At 37.6% G+C, this 23,599-nt stretch overlaps 2 protein-coding genes across 3 annotated transcripts in view; both read left to right on the forward strand.

Moving 5' to 3' along the window:
• The window catches only part of LOC106087551 (irregular chiasm C-roughest protein), a 133,122-nt gene extending 127,926 nt beyond the window's left edge, over positions 1–5,196 (forward strand). For both annotated transcript variants that reach the window (XM_059367876.1, XM_059367875.1), the window contains 6 exons: positions 217–905; positions 971–1,451; positions 1,518–2,072; positions 2,150–2,480; positions 3,887–4,185; positions 4,253–5,196. In XM_059367876.1, the coding sequence (XP_059223859.1) occupies positions 267–905; positions 971–1,451; positions 1,518–2,072; positions 2,150–2,480; positions 3,887–4,185; positions 4,253–4,725 (2,778 nt within the window). In that variant the 5' untranslated portion in view covers positions 217–266 and the 3' untranslated portion in view covers positions 4,726–5,196. The remainder of the gene's footprint in view (positions 1–216; positions 906–970; positions 1,452–1,517; positions 2,073–2,149; positions 2,481–3,886; positions 4,186–4,252) is intronic.
• Positions 5,197–18,534: 13,338 nt separating this feature from the next.
• Positions 18,535–20,250, forward strand: LOC106087544 (cyclin-dependent kinase 7). Its single transcript, XM_013252605.2, has 2 exons — positions 18,535–18,666; positions 19,083–20,250. The coding sequence occupies exons 1-2, from the start codon at positions 18,613–18,615 to the stop codon at positions 20,043–20,045; spliced, it is 1,017 nt and encodes a 338-aa protein (XP_013108059.1). The 5' UTR covers positions 18,535–18,612; the 3' UTR covers positions 20,046–20,250.
• The last annotated feature ends 3,349 nt before the right edge of the window (positions 20,251–23,599 follow it).

Here is a 23,599-nt window from a genome sequence, read left to right on the forward strand (position 1 = left end):
ATTTTAAGTTTGTTTTTCAATGCCACTCTTTCTGGGTAATAGAAATTCAAACTAAAATCATTATAGAATATTAAATACCTGGTTTTATTCAATACCATTTTTTTTATCGAATACTAAACAGATTGGGACTAACATTTAATGTGCAATTTTCATAGCAGTCATCACATACACATTGTAGTTCTAACATACAACTACACCATTGTGTTTTCTTTGCAGGCGCTTTCATCCTGACATAGTTCGCACAGCTATAAGATAAATCACAGAATATGCAATCGAAAAGTCCCTTGCCATATGGCCGAAGCAGCCACCAATACAACCACCACCATCATCAACAGCAACAACAACGCCACATTCCAATCCATTATGGTCTACTCATTATGTTCCTTATTGTCAGCCTTCAAGTATCCACAGTTGCGGCTAAGGGAAAGACGAAAAAGAATTCCAACATACACTACAGCAGTGAGGATAATCTGAAGTCGCCCACGGAGGGTCAACACTTTGCCATGGAGCCTCAGGATCAGACAGCGGTGGTGGGCTCAAGAGTAACACTGCCCTGTCGTGTCATGGAAAAGGTGGGGGCTTTGCAGTGGACCAAAGACGATTTTGGTTTGGGCCAACATCGAAATCTTAGTGGATTTGAACGCTACTCCATGGTGGGTAGTGATGAGGAGGGAGATTTTTCCTTGGACATATTTCCCGTGATGTTGGATGATGATGCGCGTTATCAATGTCAGGTGGGGCCGGGACCCAATGGAGAAGCGGGCATAAGATCCAGATTTGCCAAGATCACCATTTTGGTGCCACCCGAAGCCCCGAAGATACTGCAAGGTGATCATTTGGTTACCACAGAGGATAGGGAAATTGAACTGGAATGTGTTTCGGTGGGAGGAAAACCAGCAGCAGAGGTAATTGAAAATTTGTTTGAGTATAACTTTAAAGATTTTCTCACTAATTTTTGTGTATTTAACAGATCACCTGGATTGATGGCCTGGGCAATGTACTGACCAAAGGCATTGAGGATGTTAAGGAACCTTTGGCTGATAGCCGCCGTGTTACTGCAAAATCCATTTTGAAATTGACTCCGAAAAAGGAACACCACAATACCACATTTACATGTCAAGCCCAAAATACCGCTGATCGCACTTACAGGTCAGCGAAAATTTTACTGGAGGTCAAATATGCTCCAAAAGTCACAGTGTCCGTGGTGGGTGGGGCCTTGGCGGGGGGTCGCATACCCGAAGGCGCTGAGGTCATACTCTCCTGCCAGGCAGATGCCAATCCCCCCGTTCAATCATATCGCTGGTTCGTCAATGACGAACTGGTAACCGGGGACTATACCACACGTATGATTATCCACAATGTATCGCGCCAATACCACGATGCCATTGTCAAGTGTGAGGTAGTGAATGCGGTGGGCAAAAGTGAGGAAAGTGAAACCTTGGATATAAGCTGTGAGTACATTTTCAAACTTAAGCTAAAGTATGGAGAACATAACAGAGATCATTTTTTCATTTCAGATGGTCCCGCCTTTCGTTCCCGACCAGCCTCGGTGGAAGCCGATTTAGGTGCCAGCGTTACTTTGAGGTGCGATGTTGATGGCAATCCCACTCCAGAGATTGAATGGATAAATGAGAATGCTGATCGCGTGGTGGGCACTTCTGCCAATCTTACCTTAAAAGTTTCCACCGAATCAGCGGGACGTTACTACTGCAAAGCCGTGGTGGAGGGTTTTCCAGAAATCGGTTCGGAAGCCACCATATATGTCAAGCGAGCCCCCATCATCACCTCACATAAAGTTCAATTTGGAGCAGTGGGAAATCGAGCCAAAATCGACTGTTTGGCCTTTAGCATACCTAAGGCAGATAAAATTTTATGGTCCTATGAGGGGAAAATCATAAACATGTCCACTGCCGATCCTGACCTGTACATTTTCGAGGAACATCATTTGCCTGAGGGTGTACGGGCCGCCTTGATCATCAAAGAGAGTCGTTCCAATCACTTTGGCAAATACAATTGCACAGTGGTTAACTCGTATGGCAGTGATTCTCTGTTAATCACTCTAATACCGGAACGTAAGTAGTGGACAGTGCCAATGAGTTGGTGGCCTTATACTAATTTTGAAAGATAAACACTTTTATCTCACTTTCAGCCGGTTCTGTACCCGTCCTTTTAGTGGTCATGGGCTCTATGTCCTCAGTGGCCATTATCATAATGGTTGTGATGCTCGTTATTGTTTACATGAAGCGCAGCAAGAAAAAGCCCATGCCAGCTGATGTTATACCCGAAGCTTCCAGGGGAGGCGATAAGTTGAGTGACCTAAAGCATGAAATGCGTGCCAAAGCCTATGAAGCCGCAGAGTATTCAGAATCAACCTCAGATGGTTTGGCCATTAATCTAACGCATTCCCCCATGCCCGATGTTCAAATGAAGGGTGCCACTTTGGGTGTACCGCTGGCGGGACCGGTTAAACTGGATGAAAGGTAAGTAAAATATAATTCGTCTCAAAGAGACACCAACAACAAAGACATTGCATCCAGGGTTTAGAGAAGAACAATGTCATAAAATAAGTAAAACCGTGCTAAGTTCAGCCGTGCCGAATCTTATATACCCTCCACCATGGATCGCATTTGTCAAGTTCTTCGGTCAATATCTCTTTATAGGCAAACAAAGGACAATGGTTAAGAATGGCTATGCTATTTGAGCTATACCAAGTTATGAACCGATTGGGGCCATACTTGGTTTGGCTGTTGGAGGCCAAAGTGGAATTCATTGTGCCAAATTTCAGCCAAATCGGATAAGTATTGCGCCCTATAGTGGTTCAAGAAATTAAATTGGAAGATCTGTTTATATGGGAGCTATATCAGGTTATGCACCGATTCGGACCATATTTAACACGAATGTTAAAGCTTATAGAAGAAGTCGTTTGAGCAAAATTTCAGCCAAATCGGATAGGAATTACTCCCTCTTGAGGCTCAAGAAGTATAATTGGGAGATCGGTTTATATGGGAGCTATATCAGGTTGTGTACCGATTTAGACAATACTTGCCACTGTTATTGGAAGTCGAAACAAATCACTTCATTTCTACCAAATCAGTTAATAATCTCGCCCTCTAACGGCTCAAGAAGTGAAGATCCGACATCGGTTAATATGGGACCTATATCAGATAATGAACCGATTTAGCTCGTACTAAGCACAGTTGTTGATGGTCAAACCAAAACACTTCAGCGAAAATTGCGCCCTCTAGGGGCTCAATATGTCAAGATCCGAAATCGGTTTATATGGGAGCTATATCAGATTATCAACGGACTCAGACCATACTTGGCGCAGTTTTTGAAAGTCAAAATGAAACACCTGATGCAAAGTTTCTGGCAAATCGAATAAAAATTGCGCTATCTAGTGCCTCAAGAAGTCAAGATCCTGGATCGGCTTATATGGATCTATATCAAAACATGGACCGATTAAGCCCATTAAAACTCCAACCGACACACACTAATAGGAAGTATTCGTGCAAAATTGCAAGCGCTTAGCTTTACTCCTACGACAGTTAGCGTGCTTTCCACAGACGGACGTACAGGGCTAAATCGACTTAGAATGCCAAGACGATGAAGAAAATATATACTATAAATTGGGTCTCAGATCAATATTTCGATTTGTTATGAACGGGGGTGTACTTATTACCCCCATCCTATGGTTGGAGGGTATAAAAATGATTGTAGAGTATCTAAAAGCTCTTCCGGGGATGTCGCACTTGCCCAAAAGCGACTCAACAACTACCCGGCATAATCTATCCTACATGTTGGGGTTAATTCCATTAGTAATGCCAGCATTGTTATTTTTATTCGTTTTATTTTTATTACCCTTCTTACGTTTTATCTTCCTTTCTAGATTTTCCGGCGATTTCGGTGATCGTTACAATCGCTCCTGCAACATTAAAAACATCAAAAATCAAGACTACAAAGAATCAGTGAATGGCTATGCCCCATATTTCGAGTACGCCTTGGATTATAGTCCACCCAATGAGAGCAAGGCGAATATGGGTTCAGTATCGAAGAGTAATTCCACAAGTATAAGTTCGGCCACCTTGCCGCATTATTCCAATCCTGCCACCACAACGGGCAATATGAGTTTGCCCAGAAATCGCAGCGATATGCAACAGCAGCAGCAACTGAATAATGGTTTCCTAGGTACGTTAAGGAAAGCATTCCACTCTCTCAAAAAGTTACTAACATTTATTTCCTATTCTTACCACAGGACAACCGTTATTACAGAATGGCATAGATAGTCGATTTAGTGCCATATACGGTAATCCATATCTGCGTACCAATTCCTCCATACTCCCACCTCTGCCGCCTCCAAGCACAGCCAATCCTGCGGCCACACCAGCACCACCGCCTTATCATGCACCCCGAAATCACATGAACGCCAACAGCCTGGCCAATGGTGGCGTTATGGGTAGCCTCAAGAATTTTGGCACACCCACAAGTATAATTGGCGGAGGTCACAATGGACCGGCCAGTGTAAGTGGCAGCAGTTCAAATCTGACTGCGAGCAGCAATACACTTGCGGCCACACCTTTGGCAGCCCAACAATCGGCGGTGGGTACACCATCTGTTGGGGCGGCGGCCACCACAGCGCAAACAACAGCCCAAAGTCCTTCGGGTCAATTTATATTGCCTTCTAATGGCAATGTTACCAAAAAGGGAGCATTGGCAACGCATGTCTAAAAACCCAAGGTGAAGTGAACGTGAATATAAAAACGCCATTGTAACGAAGCATCAGACTGAGGGCGTTTATAACGATCGAACTCTCGATTGAGAGAGAGAGAGAGAGCAAAAGAAAAACATATTGTGATTTTTAGTGTTAATTATTTACCTATGGCAACTCTAAGCGCAAACATAACAAACGAAAAGAAAACAAAAACAAACGAACCACAACCATGATGCTTTTGCATGGCGAAGGAACATGATTAAGCATGATTTTAGGTTATTTACAGATGTTGAACCATTATAAGGTAGAGTTAAAGTGTGAAAATATTGCCTATAATGTAACCATAATTGAATTCAAACCTATCTACCTTTTACTTTACTACATACCATATAGTTTTGGACAATATCCTTTATTAGGGTGGCAGCTTACTTCTGCTGACTGAACAAAAGAGAATAAAGATAAGGCCGGTTCAGATCGATGTACGGTAACACTTACATATGTGGCTCATGACAGCATATGTATGTATGGGGTGTGTTGAAGAAGATCGTACGTTGGAACATTTCTTATGTCAATGCCCGTCTTTCGAGGCTAATACAATACATCACTTGTATGCAAATACGATACTAGGCTTGAACCAACTTAGGGGCATAGAATAAAAAAAAATGAAATAACTGATAGATCTCTTCAGGGTTATTTCTCGCATCTAAAGAGCAGAATAAGCCGATTACAGACTTATGGTTGGTACTATACTCGCTTCTAGCGAAATTTTTTCGTGATTACTTTTTTAGATGAAAGATTTTGAAGCAAAAAAAATACGCAGATTTCATTCAATAGGACATTCCCTCATCATTTATGAAACAATTTTAGTAAAAGTATTAGATTATCATTGAGATTTTTGTAGTGTTGCGAACAAGTAATCACGAATCAACTGTGAAAAACGAACTTGTGCTGATTTGAATTTTTTACTAGAGCAACTATCAAAACGCATTGTAATAAAATGGTGACAAAGAAAATGCTGGGTTCGCAGAAGTGCTACTGAGTTCTTTCATCAAATTACCAGCGAAATGTCTCTGCGCCAATACGAATTTCGGTTCAATTAATTGCAAATATAATTATTTGCTCACGAACTGAGTCACATGCAACATACACTGTTGCATCGAAGTTGCCTTTGTTGTGAGTCTTCGTTGACTTTTGTTTGTGTCATGTCGTTCAATAGAATGCGGCATATTTCTCAACTAAGTAATAGACAATTTTCATGCGAATAAAGTAAGTACTTGGTTTGAAGTGTGTATCCATAATAGTATGGGGCGAATTGGTATCCGCGCCCTCTTTTGTTTAAAAAATGTAACTAACATGTAGTTGTCAAACCTGGCACATGTAGAGTTGTACATGTCGTATGATACAAACGAAACTAATAAATAGCACATGTAATTTTTTTCGATTTGAGCGTGTTCTATTCCTTCTATTTACACATTGAAAGACGCTATGCTCAAGAAGTGCATTGAAAGATCGAATAATATGGGAATTACATTTATTAAATTTTTGACCGATTCAGACTTTAGTTGGCATAGATGTCGGAAGTCATAATACAACTCAGGACGTCGAATCTGGTCCGAATCGGAATGGAATTGCCCCCTCTAGTCAATAAGTTAAATTGGAAGACCGGTTAATATATGAGCTTCACCTAAACATGAATCGATTCCGACCATTTACAATTCCAACTGCCCTGTCAATGGAAAGTTTTGCTGCAATATTTCGAGTGACTAGATTTACATTCATTAGATTTCATTCTAAAGTTAGTGTCCTTTCGGCAGTCAGACTGAGAACATCGCTTGATAGTCTTAACATTTTGCTTTTGATCTTAGATCAAAATTTCGAAGTGTTACAACTGTATGCAGAAATAAGTATACCCCTATACTATTGCGGAGGGTATAACAAATTTGCCAATAAACAAAGTGTAATCTCTGTACTGCATATATAGTCCATAAGCAACTATTGTATGCGAATCAAATCCAAAAAAAATTGACTGTATAAAAATTCGCTTTGAGTCAGATTCGCAATAAAAGCCACTAATTTCTTGCAACGCACATAAGGACTGTAAGCCAATTATACTGTGTTGTCGACAATTAAAAAAAAAAATTGTGTGTTGGCTGATCGCTTGCTAGATTAAATCTGTTCGCGTACTTCTCCAGTAAACATTTCCAGGGGATTAAGAATAGCCTACTCTCTTTTGCTATTTATTTTAATTAAACACCTGATTTTTATAATACAAGCTGCTCGATGCTGCAAATTTCTGCTGAGAAAAAAGCTCCGATAGAAATTTACAAGCTCTCAATTATCAAACTCTCAAAATTTAGCACGCTTTCATGCACTCTCCCGCTCTCTTCTACTGGCAAATAAAGTACGCGAACGACTTCCAGTAACGATTTGTGCAAATTTGAACAAAGTTTTGAGTGCATGAAAGCACTTATTATGTGAAAGTAATCAGCTGACATGGTTTTTCGAAGATGGCAATTTTCCCCTATTTATACCCTCCACCATAGGATAGGGGGTATACTAATTTCGTCAATAACATTTCGAAATATGAGTCTAAGACCCCATAAAGAATTTATATTCTTGATCATCATGGCATTTTAAGTCGATCTAGCCATGTCCGTCCGTCTGTCGAAAGCACGCTAACTTTGGAATGAGTAAAGCAAGGAGCTTGAAATTTTGAACAAATACTTCTAATTGGCGTAGGTCAGTTGGGATTGTAAATGAGCCAAATCGGTCAATGTGTTGATATAGCTGCCATATAAACCGATCTTGGGTCTTGACTTCTTTAGCCACTAGAGGGCGCAATGCTCGTCTGATTTGACTGAAATTTCGCACATGGTACTTTGGTATAAATTCCAACAACTGCGCTGAGTATGGTTCAAATCGGTCCATGTTTTGATATTGCTGCCATATAAACAGATTTTGGGTATTGACTTATTTAGCCTCTAGAGGGCGCAATTCTCTTCCGATGAAATTTTGTACGTGGTGTTTTGATATCACTTCCAACAAATGTGGTCGAAATCGGTTGATGATCTGATATAGCTGCCATATAAACTGAACTTGCTTCTTGACTTCTAAAGCTTCTAGAGTGCGCAATTCTTATCCGATTTGGCTGAAATTTTGCATGAAGTGTTCTGGTATGACTCCCTACAACTGTACTGAGTATAGTGTAAATCAGTCCATAACCGGATATAGCCGCCATATAATCCGATCTCCTGATTATTCTTCTTGAGCCTTTAGAGGGCGCAATTCCTACCTGATTTGACTGAAATTTTGCATGACTTGTTTCGTTATGACTTTTCACAACTGTGCTAAGTATGGTTTAAATCGTTCCATAACCTGATATAGCTGCCTTATAAACCGATCTTGTGTCTTGACTTTTTGAGAAGCTCAATTCAAGAGGGCGCAATTCTTATCCGATTTAGCCGAATTTTTGCGTGAAGTATTTTGTTTTGACTTTCAACAACTGTGCCAAGTATTGTCTAAATAAGTCCATATCCTGATATAGCCGCCATATAAACCGATCTTCCGATTAGACTTCTTGGGCTTCTAGAGGGCTCAGTATTTATCCAACATGGTTTTGCATATATCGTTTTGGTATGACTTCCAACAATTGTTGCAAGTATGGTCTAAATCGGTATATAACTTGATATAGCTGCCATAAACCGAACTCAAAGTTTCACTTTTTGAGCCTCTGGAGGGCGCAATTATTACTCCATTTGCCTGAAATTTTGTAGATAGTGTTTTTCTATGACTGATGTTTTTATACCCACCACCGAAGGATGGGGGTTTGTAACATATCGAAATATCCATTTCCAACACTATAAAGTATATATATTCTTGATCAGCGTAAAAATCTAAGACGATTTAGGCATGTCCGTCCGTCTGTCTTAAATCACGCTACAGTCTTTAAAAATAGAGATATTGAGCTGAAACTTTGCAGAGATTCTTTTTTTGTCCATAAGCTGGTTAAGTTCGAAGATGGGCTATATCAGACTATATATTGATATAGAGTCTTAGGCCCATAAAAGCCACATTTATTATCCGATTTTGCTGAAATTTGCCACAGTGAGTATAGCTGTCATATAGACCGATCTCTCGGTTTTAGGTTTGTGGGCCATAAAAAGCGCATTTATTGTCCGATGTCGCCGCAATTTGGGACAGTGAGTTGTGTTAGGCCCTTCGAAATCCATCTTCAATTTCACTCAGATCGGTCCAGATTTGGATATAGCTGCGATATATATTTATTGTTTTGAGAACATAAAAGGCGCATTTATTGTCCGATGTTGCGGAAATTTGGGACAGAGAGTTAAGTTAAGCCCCTCCACAAATTTCTGCAATTTGGTCTAGATCGATGAAGATTTTCATATAGCTGCCATATAGACCGATATCTCGATTTAAGGTCTTGACATTTATAATCCGATTTAACTGAAATTTGACACATTGATTTATGTTAAGCTTTTCGACATTCATGTTCATATATGGTTTAGATCGGCTTATTTTTAGATATAGCTACTAAAAAGACCAACATTTTGTTGTACACAATTGAACAATGACTTGTACTTATTAATATTTCAAATCGGATCATATTTCGATATAACTGCTATGGGACATAAGGTATGCACTTTCACCGGATACAATCGATTTAATTATCGGTTTAAATTAATCAAAATCCTAAACACTTTAAAGCTTCTCTGTAACTAGTCTTTAATTGAAATTATTACTTTACAATGACGGTGTAGTCAGTTTAAAAACTAGTTCATTTCAGAACTACCAAACGAACGACAAACTAAATACTTCATGTTCCATAAGCCTAAAATTCTAAACTCTTCGCTGCACTTCATGTTCCAAAGTAGTCTGGACAAAGCATCTGTGGTTGTTGGTACATATAGTATATTTGCATTTTTTATTAGAATCATTATTGTTAGTAAAGCTAAGTTAAGATGAAACGAGGAAGCACTACAGACACTTGCTCTAGTGCGTACGTGTGTATGTGTACATATTTGCATACGAAAAGATAGTCCATGTGAAATCCTAAACCCCACTACATTACCATTATTGTGTTTTCGTTATTTTTTGGATTTACTAGTTTAGAGAAAGAAAAATCAAGCAGAAGGAGAGCCAGCAGTCATTGTCGTATGATCCTTAACCCCAAAATGCATTGTTGTTTTTATAGTAACAAAGAGTTTTTTTTAGTCTCATAGCCATCTCACAGCCATCAGCAGCAGCAGCAGCATCATCATCATCATCATCACCATCCTCGTCTTCATTATGTATGCATGTTTAAGCATGTTCATGTAATTGTCGAGTATGCATATATGTATTTATAACATATATATATCTATACAATTATAACTACTAATACTATTACATAAAATAGTACCATCCACACAACCATAGAGACATCCTTAACAAACAAAAAAGAAAGAAAGAAAACAAAAATTCTCTAAGCCTAAGTCGCCCGTAGTTAGTCTTCTTTTTCATGTAAATTAAATTGTATACATAAAAAACACACACATACAAAAACATATCTAGTACATACATAAATCCCAACTACTTACATACCTACTTATACATATATAAATATACATATACATTGTACTACTTACCCAACTACGCAGTAAGTAAAAGCAAAACAAACAAAAAAAAAACAAACCTTAGCAAAAGAAAAACAAATCGGAAGACAAATTAAGTAAACAAAAACCCTAAAATTAAATTTAAACAACTTTGTAAGCCAAAATTTCCAATTGGATTAAAAACAAACAAAAAACTTTAAACGAAATGTGTAAGAGAGGGAAAACAAAAAAAAAACAAAAACCAAGCAACCCACAACTAACTTTAATTTATTACTTGATACTTAAGTAAGATTTTAAATAAGTAAATGAATGAACATTAAAACAAAATACAAAGAAAAAACGAAAATTTTAAAATTAATTTATTTGTAAACGCTTAAAACAACCATTCAAACCCACAACCATATAACATATATTGTAAAAAGTTTAGACTCTAATATACGCTTTTAAAGAAAAGAGACACAAAAACCAACAACAAATCCTAGCCTAGTTATAATACGAACGATATGTAACGACCTAAACGAATCGAAATGACAATTGGACGAAGCTAAAAGAGACACAGGAAAAAAAACGACAAGCAGCGAAAGCAGACGCGTCACAATGTGCAAATGATTATAATCAAATTCTACTTTAATTAGCTGACAGTTTGTTTTTTATTTTAGAATAAACCAAATTGAAGAGGCGCTTTCTGGGCCCCTCACCTCCCTGGGGTGGGGGGCTTAAGGATGAAGCCACGACTACGAGAGGATCGATTTAGCCAAGTTATTATAAAACCAAAAAACAAAAAAAACGAATAAAAGAAAATTGAACCGAAAGAAACACGATAGTAATACGTTAAATATTGCTGCCTTATTCCTTGTAAAAAAAACAACAACAACAAATGAAAAACAAAAGAAGACTCAAAGACACTATAACACTCCATCAACAGACAGACCGACGGACTTGGACACCACTGAACTGAGAGCTGTTCACTGACAAATTTGAAAGGATTTTATTATTTTTATACCCTCCACCATAGGATGGGGGTATACTAATTTCGTCATTCTGTTTGTAACTCCTCCATATATTCGTCTAAGACCCTATAATGTATACATATTCTTGATCGTCATGACATGTTTAGTCGATGTAGCCATGTCCGTCTATCTATCTAAAGCACGCAAACTTTCGAAAGAGTAAAGCTAGGCGCTTGAAATTGTGCACAAATACATTCTATTAGTGTAGATCGGTTGGGATTGTAAATGGGCCAAATGGGAACCGATCTTGGGTCTTGACTTCTCGAGCCTCTAGAGAGCGCTTTTCTCGTCCGATTTGAATGAAATTTTGCATGATGTGTTTTGTTATGACTTCCAATAACCGTGTTAAGTATGGTTTATCTCGGTTCATGTATTGATATAGCTGTCATACAAACCGATCTTGGGTTTTGACTTCTTGAGCCTCTAGAGGGCGCAATTCTCGTCCGATTTGACTGAAATTTTGCACGTGGTGTTTTTGTATCTCTTCCAATAACTGTTTTAAGTATGGTTGACATCGGTCCATGTATTGATATAGCTGCCACTTAAACCGATCTTGGGTGTTGACTTCTTGAGCCTCTAGAGGGCGCAATTCTCGTTCGATTTGACTGAAATTTTGCACGTAATGTTTTGATATCACTTTCAACAACTGCGCCAAATAAGGTTCAAATCGGTCTATGTTTTTATATAGCTTCTATATAAACAGATCTTGGGTCTTGACTTTTTAAGCCACTAGAGGGCGTATTTCTCGTCCGATTTGGCTGAAATTTTGCATAAGGTGTTTTGTTATTACTTTCAATAACTGTGCTAAGTCTGGTGTAAATCGGTACATAACCTTATATAGCTGTCATATAAACCGATCATGGATCTTGACTTCTTGAGCCATTAGAGCGCGCAATTCTCATCCGATTTGGCTGAAATTTTGCATGAAGTGTTTTGTTATGACTTCCAAAAACTGTGCTTAGTATGGCGCAAATCGGTTTATAACCTGATATAGCTGCCATATAATCCGATATTGCATCTTGACTTCTTGACTTCTTGAGCCTCTAGAGGGCGCAATTCTCATCCGATTTGGCAGAAATTTTGTACAACGTCTTCTCTCATGACCAACATACGTATCTAATATGGTCTGAATCGATCAATAGCTTGATACAGCTCGCATATAAACCGATCTCCCGATTTTGCTTCTGGAGCCCCTACAAGGCGCAATTCTTGTCCGAATGAACTGAAATATTACACAATGACTTCTGCAATGTTCAGCATTCATTTATGGTCCGAATTCGACTATAGCTTGATATAACTCCAATACATTAACAGTTTTTATTTAATATTCTTTGTTTGCCTAAAAAGAGATACCGCGCATAGGACTCAATAAAATCGAATCCATGGTGGAGGCCCGGCCGAACTTAGCACGCTTTTACTTCTTTAAATTTAAGATGTCCAATTTTCCAAAATTTTTAAGAAAAATTAACCTTAGTGAAAAATTTTTTACTAACAATAATGAAAGTTTTTAGTTCTTTTTATGAAAAATTTTTCTTTGGTGGAAGATATTTTACTTGAAATCATACTCGTACTTACTTTACAGATTAAATACAAACGACCTTATAAACAAAGCTTATTGTAGATTTAAAATGGAATAATTTGACATATTTCCTTAAAGAACTGTCTTCATAAAGTTTTGTGAATAAGGCCAAAAATCTTCATTCTTCAAAAATCTTTAAATGAAATTCATTCAAAGTTAGAAAATATATTTTGGAGCAAAGACAACATTGTACCTTAGTCAAAGTAACAGCAAATCATTTCAATTGAAGCTTCCTTAAATATTTTCATTTCATAAGTAAAACAGTTTTGTTAAACAAATGTGTGAAAATGTGCCAAGTTCTGCCGGACTCAAACTTGAGAACCCACCACCAGGGATTCTACTGGATTCTACTAAGAAATTTACACAACTTAACTTAGTTGAAGGGCGCATGTGTATTTTACGCACAAAGTTTCTACCAAATCAGCCAAAATTTAAGCTTCTTGGGCCACATGACATAATTTCCAGGTAGTGTACCGTAAACAGCTGAGTACAATTTTTTCTCGCGAAGTGCACTATCTGTCAACGAGTTTTGGTTGTGTGTGTATTATGGTTAAGAACTATAATACATATAAACAACGAAAAATAGCGCGAACTAGTTCCAAACACAAAATCAGATTTGCACTAATCACTAATTTTGACAGATAGTGGACTCAATATTTTGCTTTTGGGCAACTGCCACTACCTGTAAATGAATATATCTTGCTTGCAGCTACAAATGAAAATGTATGTTTTAAAAGCTTCAAGCAACATTAAATAAAGTTATTTGTCAATAGAAATGACATATATGTACTTTATTAGTGAGAAATTATTAGAAATGCGACCAAGATTATAAATCGATGTTTGTACAGGGTGGCTGATGAATATTGCTACATTTTTTTTTCGGTGTATGGAATACATTTTTCTTTTATTCATGTTAAATTAAATTATTAAATTAATTATTAAATTATTATTAATTAAATTAATTAATTAATTAATTAAATTAATTATTAAATTATTATTATTAAATAGAAAAAAAGTTATTACATTTTTTTTTGGTAGCGGCTTTCATCAGCCACCCTGTATGTTACTAGTTCGCGCCATTTTCGTTGTTTGTGTGTGTTATGGTTCTTAACTATTATACACACACAACCAAAAGTCGTTGACAGATAGAGCACTTTGCAAAAAAAAATTGTACTCAGCTGTTTACGGTACACTACCTGGTAATTATGTCATGGCTGCAAGAAAAAAATTCACCAATGCTTATTATGTCAACCTGTTATACAAAGAAAATTTCATTTTCAGTAACGGAACCGGTAACGAAAATTCGTTTTGCATATCAATGCATTTCTTAAGGCCACAACAGAATGAGCGGGTTGAGGAGCGTCGCAAATACTGCAAATAAATGTTAAAAAAGCAACAATATTAGCTTTCACGACCAAAAACACTACTTCACGTGAAGCAACACAGAATGACGCTCGCTTTCAAGCGTCAAAGTTGCAAATGTTTTAACTTTTCAGGGTTTTTTTTTTGTGTGGGATTTATGTACAGAGTTGCATTTTTGCAACGCGACGCTCAAAAACAAAACTCAACAAAACCAATATGGTAACGAACGTTGTTTTTTAGCGTCGCGTTGAAAACACAGCACAACGCGGAAAAGCTTCAAAAATTTCAACTTTAACGATCGAAATCGAGCGTCATTCTTTGTTGCTGTGCGTTAAGTAGTGTTTTATGACGTCAAAGTTAAAAATTGTTTTACTTTTGAGCGTTGCTTTTGCGGGATTTGTTTGCAGAGTTGCAATTTCCAACCCAACACTAAAACACAAAGCACAATGCTCTCTTTCTTTTTTGGCCTTTGGCAGATATCGTAAGGTTATATTTATTTATATATAAAGGTGCCGAGGTAGATAAAGTCCCCGAACATTTGTTTTAGTGATAAACATTCATTCTCTGTAAATTTTAAGCCTCAGTGACACACGCTTCTGGTGCCGAAATGAATGATAGTAAGGCATCTTCAACTAACTGAACAATGCTATGCCATTGTGTAGTAATATCGGGACAAGGAGTTCTTTCTACAGTTGACAAGTTTCACAAAATCTACCCCTTATCTCTTAATGTGAACAGCTCTTCATACGCACACAGAGACAAATTACAAAGAAAAACGCCCCAAGACATTTTATCTTAAATCCTTATATTAATGCATTATTTATTTATTTTATTTGTTTTGGTACAAAATATTAAAAGAAAAACGCAAACAAACAGAAAAACCAAAACAACAATTGAAATGTGAAATTATCTACACTTTTTTCTAGTTCATCTATCTATGTATGTATATTTATATAATTTATTTTCCATTATACTTTTATAATCAAATGCTATTTGACATTTTTATCTATAGATAATTATATATTTTTTTCTTTTTTTGTCTAAATTAAAAGTGTTATAAAAAAACAAATAAATGAAAAAAAAAAAACAACTTATTAAGATAAAACTTGAAATAAACGAAAAGATATTAAAAAAATTATAATTCTTGGATTTTTATTTTTCAGGTCAAAGTAATCTTAAGGAAAGCCAAATGGACATTATGTCAGCTCTTAAAAGATACCAAATAGAATAGTTTCACTGTCTCAAGGACATGCAATTGCTGCTTAATTTAGTACTAGATAGATAGGCCGTGAAGGCCAAGAATAAAACGCAAAAGTTTCCATTGCCAGTCTGTTTGTTTGTCAAGAGGTGGTAACGCCATTTCCCAACCTGTCAAAACAATACGAGCAAAAAAGTGCAATCTGTGCAATGTGTGGGCAATGTGTGAATGAACACATTTCGAACCGAAATTCAATGATTTGCAAGCGTTGCTCGTTAGTAAGTCTATTCATGATGAAATGTCAAAGCATACTGAGCATCTTTCTCTTTGACACCATGTCTGAAATCCCACGTGATCTGTCAAATACTAATGCATGAAAATCCTAACCTCAAAAAAATCACCCTTTACATGAGCCTGCACTGATAATTTATCCAATGCTTCGTTGTCCTGGTGGATAGATGTCATTTTCATACACATTGCATTGCACTGCACTGTATAGTACTAAAATAAAACACAGCTAATATATAGAGATACAGTAGTTCAATTGCGCCATTTGGTTGCCAAATGTTACTGAGGTGGGACACATATACTAATAATTTAAACCATTTAAGGGTTCACTGATGCTAAATTACACTTTTTATATATAAAAAATGTAATTTTGGAACTTTTGGATAACCGTTACGAAAGATTCTAAATTGACTAACGACACCTGTTGATCATTATATGTAACTACAATATAACTTAATATGGAAATATTCAGATCTGGCAATAATGTAAACAGCAAGTTCAACAACCACAATTGCATACGGTTACCAAAGTCAATCATCAAGTGGCTCACACCTATGAATATATTCAACTATAGGACCTACCGAGAAGGACAATTTATCGTTCAATAGTATGACTTTCAAAATTATGGTTATGCTCAGATAAATCAAAATAATTGAGAAATAAATGAGTATTATGCTACGTTTACATTGAAAAATATATCATCTCTATTTAAGTTTAGGGCCCTGTATGCACCTCAAGCGAAATTTTCGGTATCAAACACATGGTGACATGAAACAATGCCACTATTACACGGTAGTCTTATGACATGTCACTTTTTGTATTTACATGAAATTCAAAATGTTTGCCAAAATTGTCAATTCACATAGAATACCGAATTTTTGCCATGACACTTGTATGTGTTATTTTAGTATCACATGACCTTAAAAATGTGAGCAAATCAGTTTTTTTTACGCGTAAAAACTGTTTAAATTGTGTGAAAGAAGAATAACTCATAAATTTGTGAAAACCATTGAATTTGGGGTTGCTTTAAATCAACTAACAACAAAAACAGCAAATTTCTTTACGTTTTTGTCAGAAGGAATAGAGCACGCTCTAAGCCAAAAAATTATTGGGTTGCCCAAAAAGTAATTGCGGATTTTTTAAAAGAAAGTAAATGCATTTTTAATAAAACTTAGAATGAACTCTAATCAAATAAACTTTTTTTACACATTTTTTCTAAAGCAAGCTAAAAGTAACAGCTGATAACTGACAGAAGAAAGAATGCAATTACAGAGTCACAAGCTGTGAAAAATTTGTCAACGCCGACTATATGAAAAATCCGCAATTACTTTTTGGGCAACCCAATATATACTACTAAATTTTCATTCGAAGTTGCAAGAAAAAATTCACCAATGCCTATTGTGTCACCCTGTTACGCAAAGAAAATTTCATTTAAGCTTCGTACATGCAAGAGAAAATTTCGGAAACGGTACCGGTAACGAAAATTTTGTTTAGGATATGTCAGCTTTCCTTATGGTAACGAAAATTTCGCCTGACAAAGAAAAAGAGTACGTCGAATTTCGCAATAATTTAATAGGCATTTTCGCTGTGAATGAAGTCACTACTAGCCTTTATAAATTAAAGGGGGACGAAGAAAATGCGAACACATTCCGCAGAAGTAGTACTGAGTTCTTTAAACAAAATACCAGCGACAAATTTCGCTTCAATTAATTGCAAATTTAATCCAAGCAACTCGGTATCACCAATGTTGCTTCTGTTGTGTGGCTTTAGTTTGTGTTATCCAATTAAAAGTGGCATATTTCGCACAAAAATAATACGCAATTTTCGCATGATTGAAGTTAGTACTAGGCAAGATATATTAAGATAATAACAGGTAGTGGCAGCAACAAAATATTTAGTGTACTATATGTTAAAATCAGTGATAAGTGCAACTCTGATTTTGAGTATGTTACTAGTTCGTTGTTTTGGTGCTTAACTATAATACACAAACACAAATAAAACTCGTTAACAGATAGTGCACTTCGCGAGAAAAATTTGTACTCAGCAGTGGACGGTACACAACCCGGTTATTATATCATGGTACTTGGTTTATATACGTGTTTGTGTTAGTGTTGCTAACACATTTAAAACAACTGTAAACAAAAAACTGGGAGGCCACCGTAGCGCAGAGATTGACATGTCCGCCTATGACGCTGAACGCCTGGGTTCGAATCCTGGCGATACCATCAGGTTTTCCCCTCCTAATGCTGGCTACATTTGTGAAGTACTATACCATGTAAAACTTCTCTCCAAAGAGTTGTTGCACTGCGGCACGCCATTCGGACTCGGCTATAAAATGGAGGCCCCTTATCATTGAGCTTAAACTTGAATCGGACTACACTGATTGATATGTGAGAAGTTTGCCCTTATTCCTTAATGGGCAAAATTTGTATATGCAGACATAATACACAGATGTTTCACAATTACGGATAATCGTTGCAATCACGGTTATTCAATTGAAAAAAATTATTTTCTTCCTGATAATTAATGTTCCCGGTTAATCAAATTATGTTGTACATGTGTACGTAGCTTAAATCACCACAGACGCAGCATAATCGGTTTGGATTTTGTTAAGTCGAGATTATTTAATTTGCAATGTAAACGTGCTATTACTCTGCTGCAATTTCTTAATGGAAAAGTACGTGAACAGACCTTTTATCTGCTCACACAAAAAGCGACATCTGCGGCATGCACTCAACTCTTGTTGTGTCATTTGGCTGGGTTTGGAATTGTTTACATTTTACATTCGTTTACATTTGGCCCATGCGTTTAACTTTGAGTGGGTTTCTAGGTTTAAATCAAAATTTAACCGTATAATGGACAATAAACTGACTCGCTATGAAAAGATTGCCTTCCTTGGAGAAGGACAGGTAAGATTTACAAGATAATTCCAGAGAAATCACTAATCCTCAATCCATTGAAATTAGGTTGTGATTTAAAGGAATTTGTTTTGATCATTGAGGGTAATGTTTTGAAAGCCTTTAAAATCTAAGTAAAATTCATGAAAACCTAACATGCAAATGACTTGGATTAGATGATTTCTTCAAAATTAATCTTATAGACAGAAACTCTAAAATGTCCCTTATTTCGTATGGATAATACGAGTCCACGGCATTAAGTGTATTGACATAATTCAATAGACTGAATGCCAAAAGCTAAGACTTATGGAATTATTAATTTAAATTAAAATAAAGAGTTATAATTTCATTACCTACATGCTATATAAATATTTACTCCATTTTTCATTGCTTTACTTTAAATCGAATTATTTTCCTTCTTTCTCCAGTTTGCCACTGTTTACAAGGCTCGCGACACATTAACGGAACAAATTGTGGCTGTGAAAAAGATTAAAATCGGAAGTCGAGAAGAAGCTCAGGATGGCATCAATCGCACCGCCTTAAGAGAAATCAAATTGTTGCATGAGCTACAGCATGAAAATTGTATTGGCTTACTGGATGTTTTTGGTCACAAATCGAATGTTTCATTGGTGTTCGATTTTATGGACACCGATTTAGAGATCATCATTAAAGATCCCAAAATCATTCTAACACAATCCGATATCAAGGCCTACATAGTTATGACACTCAAGGGATTGGAATACCTGCACATGAATTGGATTTTACATCGTGATTTGAAACCCAACAATTTGCTGGTAAACTCTGAAGGCATTTTAAAGATTGGTGATTTTGGTTTGGCGAAATTCTTTGGATCTCCTTCGCGTATTTATACACATCAGGTGGTAACACGATGGTATCGTGCCCCAGAGTTGCTGTTTGGCGCTCGTCAATATGGCACCGGCATTGATATATGGGCTGTTGGTTGCATTTTAGCCGAACTTCTATTGAGGGTACCCTTTCTGGCTGGCGATTCAGATTTGAATCAACTGACCAAAATTTTCCAAGCCTTAGGCACCCCCAACGATGAAACTTGGCCAAATCTAAATAAACTGCCAGACTTTATGCAGTTTGTACAATTCCCAGGAGCTCCCCTATCTCATTACTTCACTGCCGCCCCCGATGATTTGATAGAATTAGCTGAGAAACTATTAGCCTTAGACCCCTCGAAACGGTGCACTTGTACCGAAGCTTTGGAAATGAAATATTTCACCAATAAGCCAGCACCTACCTTGGGCCATAAGTTGCCTCTGCCAAGTTCGAACAAACAAAATGTGGATGAGAAACCCAATCTGAAACGAAAGATTTTGGATGCCATGGAAGGCGTGGGTAATCCCAAGAAGTTAGTATTTTAGGTATTAGAGTTATAAGATTGGTTCAATTGAGAATAAACATATTTTCGCAGACCTAATGGAGATTTCGTTACAACTCTTTTAAATCATCATCATTCCTTTGTTAAGTAAAATATCCCACATTCGTCGTTTTCTACTGTAAAGTATGTTCTATTTGTTAGTTTACAAACAAAAAGTCTCAAATACAGACAAGTTATTAAATTGCCAATTGTTTTGATTTGATAATTTCGCGCCTTTCGGGCCACTTTTGACAGCATTAGAGATCAGTTACTTAAATAAATGCCAGTTGTTGTTGCGAAGCTCTTATAAGTGAACAAGCTCAAGTTCCGGCCCATAGGATTGATCGCCAACACGTCATTTGGTTATTTAAAGGCGCCAGTAACTCGCCTTGTCATGTCGAGTATCATATGCACTCAGTATTTGCCGCCGCCCGGCTTCTCACTGAGATTTTCCACGTTATGCCGCTGGTTTCCCACGAATGCTGTTGCAATCACTCCGTATACCTATGGAGCATTCCCATATTCGCAACCTTCGGACGCGCTCGATAGCTCTGCAATGAGCTTCTTATTCGGAGCTTAGAATTCCTATCCATGGTGGTGCTCATGTTGTTGTTGTAGTAGCAGTGTGGCAGGTACACTGAGGCGGCAACCCTTGCCGATGAAGGAATTCATCGAGTAAATCCAGTACACACAACCGGCTGCCATGGGATTGACGATTAGTGTCATGGGATCGTAAGTTGCATTAAGGACATATCTCGTCCAACCTCGAGCGTTACGAGTTTAGTTTGCTTCACCGTTCGGATCTCAATTGAATAGCGGGTTGACGATTTCGTAGGCGAGATTTTTTGATAGCGACTCCCAAAATATTCTGCCATGTTTTTTAGTATACCCAGCTCATCGATGTTATTCCTCTTCACCATAATAGAGCAGTCATCTGAGCATTATATATTCTCCACGCCTGAAGGAGTGAAGGAGAGGAAAAGGTTAAACAGGATCGAGGAGAGAGAACCCCTTAAAACCCCACGTAAGGCTGGCGACATCACATGTAGTTTACAAATCATCTCTTTGTTGAGTCTGGGAATTCAGGCTCGATGACATCATCAAAGAGTGGGGTGTGATTGATCGTATCAAATGACTAGAAAGTTCAAGGACCATGATAACTGCCCGTTCACAGGGCCTTTTCTCATTTAGGCGTGGCTGATATGTTTGGTGATGGTGGTTAATAATTTTCTTATGCTGTGTATCTTTCGGAATTCTTGCTGGTGATCTGCTGGAACTGGGGAAAAGTTCAAACTGGGTATTGGTAGCGCCGCAAATGTCTTGGCAGCCGGAGATAGGAGAGAGATCTGTCTATATGTTTCTTCTTAGACGACATGTTTCCCTGGCTTAAGAACAGCTATCACCGACTCATTTTTATACTCAGCACCATAGGATAGGGGGTATATTCATTTTGTCATTCCGTTTGTGATACATCGGAATATCCATTTCCGGCCCTACAAAGTATTTATATTTCTGATCGTCGTAAATTTCTAAGACGATGTAACGATGTCAGTGTGTCAGCTGTAATCACTCTATAGCCATTAAAATTTGAGATATTGAGTTGAAATTTTGCACAGACTCGTATTTCTTCTATACCCAGGTTAAGTTCTTGAATGACCGATCTGGCGATTTAGGGTCTTAAGCTCGTAAAAGCAGCATTTTTTCCGATTTCGCTGAAATTTGAAACTCGAAGTTGTACTAGGGGCCCCGATATTTAAAACGAATATGGTCCGTATCGGAACATATTAACATATAGCTGCCATTTAGACCGATATGTCGGTTTAGGGTCTTAAGCCCGTAGCAGGCGCATTTGTTATCCGATTTTGATGAAATTATGAACAGTGAGGTTTTTTATGCCTCCCGACACCCGACTAAAATATGGTTCAGATCGGTCTATAGAGCGATCTACCGATTGCGGGTCTTGAGTCTATAAAAGCTGCATAAAAGCCGCAATTATTATCCGATTTAGCCGAAATTTTAAATAGTGAGTTGATTAAAAACCCAAATATGGTCAGATCGGTCTTTATTCGGATATAGCTGCCATAAAAACCGATCTACCGTAAGCCCACAAAAGCTGCATTTATTACCCGATTTCGCAGGAACTTGACACAGTCACTTGTATTTAGCCTACTGACACTCGGCTCAAATATGGTCCAGATCAGACTCTATTTAGATATAGCTCCATATAGACGGATCTTCCAATTTAGGGTCTTAGTCGCATAAAAGGCGGATCTGTTGCCCGATTTCGCTGAAACTGTCATTTGTATAAGAGTTATCGGGACCTGAATCAAATATGGTCCAGACCAGCCCCCATTTGCATATTACTATGGATGTGGTAATGGAGTTGTTATTAAAGAGGATGGTGGTAGGTATCCAAAGTTCGGCGTTCGGCGCGTTTTTACATTTCAAGCATAACTGGGATGGAGATGTATAGATTGACTCCTAATTCACACAGATGTTGGTCATAATCATCCAATGGCAGCCAGTTGGACGTACCGGATTGACCTGATGGAGTTTTTCATCGGTAAGGGCTGCCGCCTCAGTGCCTAACACACTGCTACTGTACTACTATAGATTTATGAATAACGGCTATAGTTTCAATCACTAAATTAATTGATCCAATTAATTGTTTAATTGCTGCTTCGAAAATGATAATATGAATCACAGCTTTAGAAAAAAATGCATATTCAATTAAAAGTTGGAGATAATGATAAGGGGCCTCCTTTTTTATGCCGAGTCCGAACGGCGTGCCGCATAGCGACACCTTTTGGTAGGGAAGTTTTAACATGGCAAGATACCTTACATTAGTCAGGGGATAACCACCGCTGAACATTTTGTTGATGTTCAGAGCGGGATTTGAACCCAGGCGTCATAGGCGGATATGCTAACCTATGCGCCACGGTAGCCTCCGTCCTCCGAAATTTGTAAGAGTTTCCTTAATACCTTTACCTTTTATAGTCAATATCAGAACTTACGCCCTTTTTACTAAAAATTGAAGCAATAAAACCCCTTGTAATAGGATTTGGACCCTCGACATCCATAGGTTTATTTCGGAATCTTAACGAATACACAAAAACGACATGAAGTGAATTAATTTTGAGTTATCCCCGGCGATTTTTTCGGTAATTACATTGGTATTCAAATGTTGGAAAAACCTACCAAAAATTGAGGCTAGAGTGCGCTCTATTCGTATTTGAAGAACATAACGAAAGCCTTCTGAATACAGAAAGTGAAAGCACATATGTGACGCACATATCGTGTGTTAGCAACTTAAGATATATGCAGAGTTGGCTGTTCACTGGTGATTTATGCAGTGCCAGTGTGGAATTGCCTATGGGATCCCCATTGCAGTCGGTATCGTCATTTATACAGGATCAAAAAATACAACTTGCCAGTGCGGACTCACCAGCTGAGCGATATACAGTGGAATAAAATATAGACCTATCTGAATGCTACTCTAAAAACTGCCTCAAGCTATCGCTTCGGTTCTCTTGCGAATCATCTCCATTGGAAATCATA

This window comes from Stomoxys calcitrans, chromosome 4 (genome assembly GCF_963082655.1).
Source record: "Stomoxys calcitrans chromosome 4, idStoCalc2.1, whole genome shotgun sequence".
Classification (NCBI taxonomy): domain Eukaryota; kingdom Metazoa; phylum Arthropoda; class Insecta; order Diptera; family Muscidae; genus Stomoxys; species Stomoxys calcitrans.

Excerpts from the sequence above, each read along its gene's own strand:
- LOC106087544 (XM_013252605.2), top strand. The coding sequence starts at position 18,613 with ATGGACAATAAACTGACTCGCTATGAAAAGATTGCCTTCCTTGGAGAA. Across the intron at positions 18,667-19,082 it reads CCTTCCTTGGAGAAGGACAG|TTTGCCACTGTTTACAAGGC; the intron begins GTAAGATTTACA and ends TTCTTTCTCCAG.